Source organism: Pundamilia nyererei, unplaced genomic scaffold, assembly GCF_000239375.1.
Source record: "Pundamilia nyererei isolate P.nyererei 1_Seehausen unplaced genomic scaffold, PunNye1.0 scaffold00508, whole genome shotgun sequence".
NCBI lineage: Eukaryota > Metazoa > Chordata > Actinopteri > Cichliformes > Cichlidae > Pundamilia > Pundamilia nyererei.
Window position 1 is genome coordinate 73205 of NW_005187909.1, and position 9559 is coordinate 82763.

The window sequence follows — 9559 nt, forward strand, 5'->3', positions numbered from 1 at the left end:
CATGTTAACAAATGATAGCCGTACAGTAACTTTTATGCTTATTGTAGCTGTTAGCTAAAAACGCTAATTTAGCGTACTTTGCCCTGAATTCAGCTTTGACAAATAAATATGATCGACTGTTGTCATCTTGTACCCTCTCAGAGCCCTGTATGCCTGTAGAGACCCCTACAGAAGGGAAACAAATTGGGCTTCTTTTTCAGAAGCCCAATTTGTTTCATAGTTAGATGCCTGACTGACAACTGTATAAACAAAAGCTACACACATTATTCGAAGCACATAGCGCACAGTCGTAAATTCCACCCAAATTTTGGTATGATCCGAGCTCAGGCACTAGGCAACTGAGCACAGCACTTACACATGTGAGCGAGGGGGGAGAAGCTGCTGCCTGCGAGGTACCGGTACTAGTTTTATTTTGTTGTATTTATCCGCAACACCTTAAAGGCCGGTCCGTGAAAATATTGTTGGGCACAAACCGGTCTGTGGCCCAAAAAAGGTTGGGGACCGCTGAATTAAAACACCAGGAAAAGAATTGTGGACCTCCATAAGTGTGGCTCAATTTTGAATACAATTTGGGTGCCATTTTAAATTAAGAAATACATATGATTTATCTCGGTATTCTTAAATTTAACAAATAAAATTTTTATATTTATCAATCTAAAAAAATCTAAATCTAAAAAATAGGGAGGGCGGTGTGCATTGTCAGGGCGATGGCATCCTCTGTGGCTCTGTTTGTCCGACACCCGAACTGAAGAGGGTCCAGTGTGTCAGGAAGGGAGGAGCAGATGTGACCTTTGACCAGCCGCTCAAGGCACTTCATGATGAGGGATGTCAGTGCAACAGGGCGGTATTCATTCAGACAGAGAGTTTATTTATTTTGTCTTTTGATATTGTCATATTCTAGCTTTACTCTCAGTTGTCTGTATTTTATTTTAATTGTATTTTTAATTATTTTTATTTATTACATACCACGTGTTTACATTCAGAATACAAAAAAGACAAAACATTGCCAATGTGATCAGTTGTCCACTATTAAAAACTTTCTAATTAGTCTTCCCAGACAAACACAGAAATTCCTGAAACAAGCGGTTAAAAAACTTGTTTTTCTTTGTAGTGGGTTAGATTTGGTAGATGTTTGGTTAATGCATGGTGTTTGTGAACGCAGCATGAACATTCACGCCTAATGTAAGCAGCTGTAGCCTACTCCCATTTCCTGGCAACTTGCACTCATTCCTGTAGAGGGTGGCGAAGATCACAAGTTGTCTTTAAGTATTGCAGATCATATTCTTTTGTCCTGCCAATTGCTTAAAGCTTTGTAACTGTAAAAGGGTGGTAAGTAGGATCCTGACTGTCTGCAGTTTGGCTTAAAGTAGCGTGAACCCTGGCTGACTACTTTCTTTCTCTTGTTAAAGGCCTACACACTGCTGCTGTCTTGTTGCAGCCTGGTTTTTGCTTTGTTGCTGTCGTGTTGATTGGCATTTGTTCATTGTTTTATAGCGTTTCAGTGTTAACTGTTTGTTATATTTTAATCAAGCTTTTAAAAGGACCTGTATCTTAAAGGGTGTGTGTGTGTGTCGTGTGTGTTTACTCCTTTTTCTTTTGTATCTTATTTACTGGGTTGTTTTTATATTGCTTTATTTATAATTTAAATCTTTTCTTGAGTGGAGACACCGCCAATGCTGGGGCAGAGGCTAGGCACGTGTGGTGGAATTCCCCTTTATGCCTGTGAATGTACACACCGGGAACCAAGTATAACGCACCATTTAAGTTGCAGTGAAAGTGGCAGTGAGGATTGCAGAGAGACTGCAACCTTGGGAACTCCTCAGTGTAGGTTGCCTCCCCAAGTGGTGGTCTCCTCTTCTTTTAAGTAATGTTTGTTAATAAAGTGTCTTAATTAACCCTGTTACTTAAGTTGCTGTCTTTTCTGCAGCTCTTTATTTATATTTGTTTTGTCCAATAATCGGTGAAATGGACTCTGTTTGTTAATAACGAGCCTGTGTGCCACTTGTAATTGTTACGATGCTTACACTGGCTATTGTAATCTCTCCTGGGGTGTAACTCCCTCCCTAGGTGGCGTTGTCAACACCATTTAGTTACCTTCACCATATAAACATTTTTTTTACAAGAAAGCACAGAGTAAAGGTAGTGTACTTTTGCACGTTAGCTAAAATGTTATATTCACCGGTTGTTGCCCACATTACTTTAGAAAAGCCACAAAATGAAGAGTGAGGTCTTGCTGCACTGTCATGTGACATCGCATTTGACTAAAACAGAGCTGGACAGTGAAACAGTGCTGTCAAATTAAAAATAATCCATTACTATTTTGGTAGTCATTCTATATACCAAAGAAGCCGGGTCCCTGTTAATTTAATGAGAAATATAATAGAGCTGAAATCCAAACAAATTGCAAATTTCTTCCTTTAGATACACAAAAATATTTTTTTTCATAGATAGAATCATGGGTGCAGAGTTGTTTCATAGGGGTGGCCATAGCGAGGCCACTAAAAATATTGGAGTGGCGCACCATAAACAGAATTTCAGTTTTATTATGCTCTTGTCAAATATAGGTCACTTAAAATATGTCGAGAAAGAAAAGAATTATAAGTTTATAAGTTGATTTCACTAAAAATAGATACATATAAAAACAAAATAAAAATTCCTTTACAATAATTTGTTTAAAGGAGGAATAAATATCAAGTTAATGTTTCGATGAACTTCGAGGGTGTCTTCCTCTCTCGTGTTCACATATGTGGCAACCAGCAATTTTTTTTTTTTATTATTATTTTTTTTCTTCAGGGGCCGGGGTCAGTATAAGAAATGCAAAGGCTAAAATGCATATCTACAATAACTCATACTCTTAAACATGTAGAGCCATCAAAATGGACTACTGTGCGTGTGTCTGTGTGCACGTGAGAGGGTAACCACATTTCACTCTGAACATGTCAAACTGATGTGTAAATAAGGAGGCAAAACCAGCAGGAAACCACACGCTGTGATCAAGCACAAACCATTTACAAAACCTAACAAAGAAAAAAATAGATATGATGAAGTTAATTTTCTTCTCTATTTTGCAGAACATGCAGAAAAAAGTAAGATGAGTGTGATAAAGTGGTTGCAAAATGTGTGAAAAGTAAAGAGGCAACTTCATGTCACATGTTTCTGAAGGAAATTTTAAAAAACATGTGACATCCTTGTCACCGTATTTGTTGGCGTGACAGTGAGAAGAAAAGATGGTCTTACAATGGTCTTTGTTCTTCATGTACATTTGCATTAAAGGTATGGATAGTATAGACCTTTAAAGTATAGCTGAAAAATTTAATTCTCACATTTTCATACATCTTTGTGTAACACATAATGTCGGTATTACATGATCTTTTCTTTATTTTCACACACATTTACATTGTCCTTCTTATGTTGGTAGTCTTATTTATTTGTTTTGTTTCATCATAATTTACTCTCAAATTTATTACAGTTACTCCAACAGAAGCTTCATCTTGGACCGCTGCTGTGCCATCCTCAGTGAAAGGTCTCCTTGGCTCATGTGTGGTGATCCCCTGCTCTTATAACTACCCAGAACCACAAAAAAGCCCCCAGACCTTCACGGGGATTTGGTATAATAATGATAATCAAGTCATCTGTCATTCTGATGCATCTCAAACTCCAGCTCAGTTTTGGAGTCGGACAAAGCTGCTGGGAGACCTCAGCAAGAAGAATTGTTCTCTGATGATTGATAAACTTACAAGAAGAGATGAAGGGACCTTTCATTTCAGGATTATAATGGAAGCTTATACCGTATTTTCCTACTCAAAGAACAAAATCTCTGTTTCAGTGATCGGTAAGTTAACTGAATGAATGCTATACAGTTACACTCAAATTATCCACTCATGTGGAAAGTGTTATGGTACTGGTTCGTTATTTCTATGTTTCCGGACTAAATAGTGTTATTGGAATATTCCTCGTTGATTCCTAATTAGTGTCAGCTGTATTTCCACTTGCTACCCATCCTCTCGTTACCCTGTTGTGTATATTTATGTCCTCAGTTTCCCATTTCCCACTGTTGTATGCATCTCTCTGTGTTTTAGAGTTCTGTGTTTTGTTCCTTAGCTTAGTGTTAGAATTTTTGAGTTTTTTTTCCGTACAGCAATAAAGCTGCTTCTTTAGTTTACTATTTGGTCTTTCATTGCTGGGTCCTGGCTTACCTGCCACACAGCATAAAGTCAAATCATAGTAAAGTGAAGTCCACATTATCATATTGTTAGATTTTTATAAGAATGGTGTTTTGCTTTGTTTTTTCTCTTATTCCCTTCTCCTCACCTTAATCTGTTTCCTATATTAGTTCTACGCATTATGGTATTTGGAAATTCAACAATTGGATTAGTCTTTGGATTTGCAAAAAAAATCACAGTTAGTTTGGGTCTTAAAATCATCTGGATCTTTCTTGTTAACACAGATGAACCAAATCCCACTGATTTCTCTGTGCAAGAGGAGGTAAAGGAGGGTCAAACTGTGTCTGCATCCTGCTCTGTGTTTCACTCCTGCCCCACATATCCACCTTCTTTCCACTGGAGTCACTCTGGAGAGCAGCATGATCAAACACAGAAGCTTCAAAATGGCCAGTGGAATGCAACATCTACTTTGACCTTTCGCTCAAACCGCTCTGATCACAACAAACCTTTACAATGCAGTGTTACATACCACGGTGGAAAGCAGCGGGTAACATCCAAGACCCTTAAAGTAAAATGTAAGTGTGCACTGACAAATACATGTAGATGAAAAAAAATCGTATAAATATTGTAAAAATGATCACTTTTAAAAAATCTAGAATACAATGGTCTTTATAGTTATAAAGAGAAGACTATAGAAATCGTAAAACCCACGAGTGAAATTGCAACAAACCAGGCTAAGAAAGCACAAACCAACATAATGAAAATTAAGGGTGTTCCAACACTAGGCATGGTTGCTTTGTTACATGTGTTTGCAGTTGTTAGAATTAGAAAGAAATTAGGGAAAAGAAACATAAATATTGAGAATTACATTCAAAACAAAAACTAAGCAGAACAAGTTAAAACTTTTACAGTTTAATTTGTTACTCATATATTTTATTTTTTTATTTTATTTTATTTTTTACACAGAATGTGAAACTGTTTATCTTTAAATATATATTTATTACAAGCTGGCATAGAACAAAGTGCCAATTGATTTGTGATTGTCAATTACTTCATATGACTAACAGTAAAAAAAGCACAGAGTGCTCATTTTTAGGAGAAAAATGTTGTACAGTGGGATGCAAAAGTTTGGGCAACCTTGTTAGTAGTCATTTTCCTGTATAAATCGTTGGTTGTTACAATAAAAAAATGTCAGTTAAATGTATCATATAGGAGACGCACACAGTGGTACTTGAGAAGTGAAATGAAGTTTATTGGATTTACAGAAAGTGTGCAGTAATTGTTTAAACAAAATCAGGAAGGTGCATAAATTTGGGCACCACAAAAAAAAAAAGAAATGAAATCAATATTTAGTAGATCCGCCTTTTGCAGAAATTACAGCCTCTAAACGCTTCCTGTAGGATCCAACAAGAGTCTGGATTGTGTTTGAAGGTATTTTGGACCACTCCTCTTTACAAATTCATTCATGTTTGATGGCTTCCGAGCATGGACAGCTCTCTCTAACTCACACCACAGATTTTCAATAATATACAGGTCTGGGGACTGAGATGGCCATTCCAGAACGTTGTACTTGTTCCTCTGCATGAATGCCTTAGTGGATTTTGAGCAGTGTTTCGGGTTGTTGTCTTGTTGAAAGATCCAGCCCCAGCGCAGCTTCAGTTTTGTCACTGATTCCTGGACATTGGTCTCCAGAATCTGCTGATACTGAGTGGAATCCATGTGTCCCTCAACTTTGACAAGATTCCCAGTCCTTGCACTGGCCACACAGCCCCACAGCATGATGGAACCACCACCATATTTTACTGTAGGTAGCAGGTGTTGTTCTTGGAATGCTGTGTTCTTTTTCCTCCATGCATAACGCCCCTTGGTATGCCCAAATAACTACATTTTAGTTTCTTCAGTCCACAGCACCTTATTCCAGAATGAATAATGAAGTCCGAATGTGCTTTAGCATACCTCAAGCGGCTCTGTTTGTGCTGTGGGTGGAGAAAAGGCTTCCTCTGCATCACTCTCGCATACAGCATCTTCTTGTGTAAAGTGTGGCAAATGGTTGAACGATGCACAGTGACTCCATCTGCTGCAAGATGATGTTGTAGGTCTTTGGTGCTGGTCTTTGGGTTGACTCTGACTGTTCTCACCATTCGTCATTTCTGTCTTTCTGAGATTTGTCTTGGTCTGCCACTTCGAGCATTAACTTGAACTGAGCCTGTGGTCTTCCATTTTCTCAATATGTTCCTAACTGTGGAAACAGACAGCTTAAATCTCTGAGACAGCTTTCTGTATCCTTCCCCTAAACCATGATGTTGAACAATCTTTGTCTTCAGATCATTTGAGAGTTGTTTTGAGACCCCATGTTGCTACTCTTCAATGAAAATTGAAAGAGGAGGGAAGCTTACAATTGACCCCCTTAAATACTCTTTCTCATTAATGGATTCACCTGTGTATGTAGGGTTGGGGGTCACTGAGCTTACCAAGCCAATTTGAGTTCCAATAATTAGTTCTAAAGGTTTTGGAATCAATAACATGACAACAGTGCCCACATTTATGCAACTGCCTGATTTTGTTTAAACAATTATTGCACACTTTCTGTAAATCCAATAAACTTCATTTCACTTCTGAAATATCACTGTGTGTGTCTCCTATATGATATATTTAACTGACATTTTTTTATTGTAACAACCAACGATTAATACAGGGAAATATTGACTATTAACAAGGTTGCACAAACTTTTGCATACCACTGTATGTGCAATCATGTTAAAGAACACTTACACAAAACTCCAAAGTAATTTGAAAACTAAGCAAAACCCAGTAGCATGTACACCTTTGGCTACAATGACTTGTAAAGTAAGTAGCCGTTTCTCACATCATTTTGAAATCTTTCACATCTTTAGAAGGTTGCTTCATTTGATTGAGGTTTGTGGACACTTGTTTATGCACAGCTCTCTTTTAAATTGTCACCACACAATTTAAATCTGAGATCTAAATTTTGACGAGGCAACTGCAAAACCTTGATTCTTTTCTTTGTCAGTCATTCTTTGGTAAGTAATGTCCTTGGGATTATTAATCAGTTAAGACCAAGCTGCAAACAGGCTGTAGCCTCATGTTTGACTCTAGAATACTTTGATATACTGAGGAGTTCATGGTTGAGTGAATGACTGCAGTCATGCTGCCCAGATTTTTGGTGGGTTTTTTGATTTATTCATTTATTTTTTTTAACACTGCATTTTTATTACTAGTTTTGTTTTTGTTTTTTTAGCATTGTAGTTTGACTTTGGGGTGAATTTGTTGGGACATCAACTCCTGGAAAGACTGCAAACTTTCTTGAATGTTTCCTACAGTGAGAATAAGCTTTCACACTGCAGAATGAGAAACTTATTTGGAAATGGCCTTATGATCCATTTCAGAATGATGGGCAAAAACAACCACTTATCTAATTTAGCTGCTAATGTATTTCTTCCTTTGTGTTGTGGTTAACACAGCGGTCCCCAACCTTTTTTGCGCCACGGACCGGTTTATGCCTGACAATATTTTCATGGACCGGCCTTCAAGGTGTCGCGGATAAATACAACAAAATAAAACTAGTACCAGTACCGAAAAAAAGAAAATTTATTCATAACACACATGAAAAGACCAAGGAAAACTAGGTAAAAGTTAACAAAATAATACTGAAAACCGATAAAAACCCTGAAAACTATACATTTCACACCTGAGCCTCAACTCTCGCGGCCCGGTACCAAACAACTCACAGACCGGTACCGGTCCGAGGCCCGGGGGTTGGGGACCGCTGGGTTAACACACACCCAAAATGCTACAGACCTGCAAACTGCCAAAACCTCTGCTTGCTGACACGATGAGTCATCTTTCAGTTGCCTGATAATTGCACTGAATGAGCTTGTGCCAAAAAGAACTGTAAATTATATGCCTTTCTATATGCATCCTTTTTAAAATGTTTTTATGAATTATTTATAAATTCGTTTTTCTCTCTTATTTATTTATTTATTTTTTGTTTTGTTTGTTTGTTTAATGAACAGCGACGTCAGTCTAGTGGTATGACAATGACTCACTGACTGAAAGTCAATTTAGTCTTAACAACTACTGGATTGACTGCTTTGATATTTTGTCAGTATATTCATCATCTCCAAAATATTGGTGACTTTCATCGACTTCCTGAACTTTTTCATTTGGTGCCACCATCATGTCAGAATGTTGAAATAAGCTCAACCTTGACCTGACAGTATGTAAAATAAGATAAAATGCTGCACAGTAACATAAAGGATTAAATGTTTCTATGCAGATGCTCCAGTGAATGTGAAGGTTGAGTACCAGTCAGTGAATGAGGGAGAGACTGCACACCTGAAGTGCTCCAGTGATGCTAACCCTGTCAGCAGCTATGAGTGGCACAATGAATCTGGTACTCTGCTGAATAAGGGACAAACCTACACAATGTCAAATGTCTCCAGACATTCAATAGAGTCCGTGTACTGCACTGCTGTCAATGAGGAAGGACAAGACAGATCAAGCACCATGAAGCTCAATGTGTTATGTGAGTACAAAATGGAAGAAATATAACAACAAAATAGATTTTCATGTGAGTCAAAGATAAACTTTATTGACACCTATTAATCCTTAAATTCAGGTGTTTTCAGTCCCGTTGCCACTGGTGTATAAAATCAGTCACCCAGCCGTACAGTCTGCCTTTACAAGCATTTGTGAAAGAATGGGTCGTTCTCGAGAGATCGTTTAACTTAAGTGTGGTACTGTAATAGGATGTTACTGTTTTGAGAAGCCAGTTTTTGGAATATCTAGGAGGAAGAAATTTCAAAATTAACATAAAGTTACAAAGCAGTGTCACCAAGTACTGAGGCGCATAGTGTTATTGAGTCATCTGACTCAATAACTCCAAAGTTCAAAACTTCTGCTTACATCATGGCACCATGGCATAAATTTAGATTGCTGAGCAGCTACTTTTATCCATATAATGTATATAATAAATGTACAGCTATCTTTTATCTCCTAATTATAGCTCTCTATTGTCCTTACAGATCCCCCTGATATTAGGACTTCCTCTAAATGTTTCTCAGAGGATGATGTGGTAAAGTGTGAGTGCATCGTGGAGTCCAGGCCTCCCAGCATGGTCCATTTTGTTCTTGGTGACAGAGTCCTGCAAAGCACCAGCATAGAGAAAGTTGGCTCTGTTACTACTGGAACTCTGCAGACATACTTTGGGTCCTTTAAGTTTGTTCACTGCCTGGCAAACAACACACTGGGAAATGCTAACCTCACACTCTTGTTACCTGCTAATGGTAAGAAAAAAATTTCAATCTCAAGAATTAATTATTATCACTTTATATTTACATGGCAAAACAAAACATATTCAATATGCCTTCTTTTTG

General features: G+C 37.7%; 1 protein-coding gene across 1 annotated transcript in view; it reads left to right on the top strand.

Annotated features, from left to right (window-relative positions):
• Positions 1–1223: 1223 nt before the first annotated feature.
• Positions 1224–9559, top strand: part of LOC102207503 (myelin-associated glycoprotein-like) — a 15084-nt gene continuing 6748 nt past the window's right edge. The window contains exons 1-6 of the mRNA XM_005754100.2: positions 1224–1329; positions 3072–3273; positions 3470–3832; positions 4448–4738; positions 8461–8709; positions 9209–9469. Coding sequence (XP_005754157.1) covers positions 3228–3273; positions 3470–3832; positions 4448–4738; positions 8461–8709; positions 9209–9469 — 1210 coding nt within the window. The 5' untranslated portion in view covers positions 1224–1329; positions 3072–3227. The remainder of the gene's footprint in view (positions 1330–3071; positions 3274–3469; positions 3833–4447; positions 4739–8460; positions 8710–9208; positions 9470–9559) is intronic.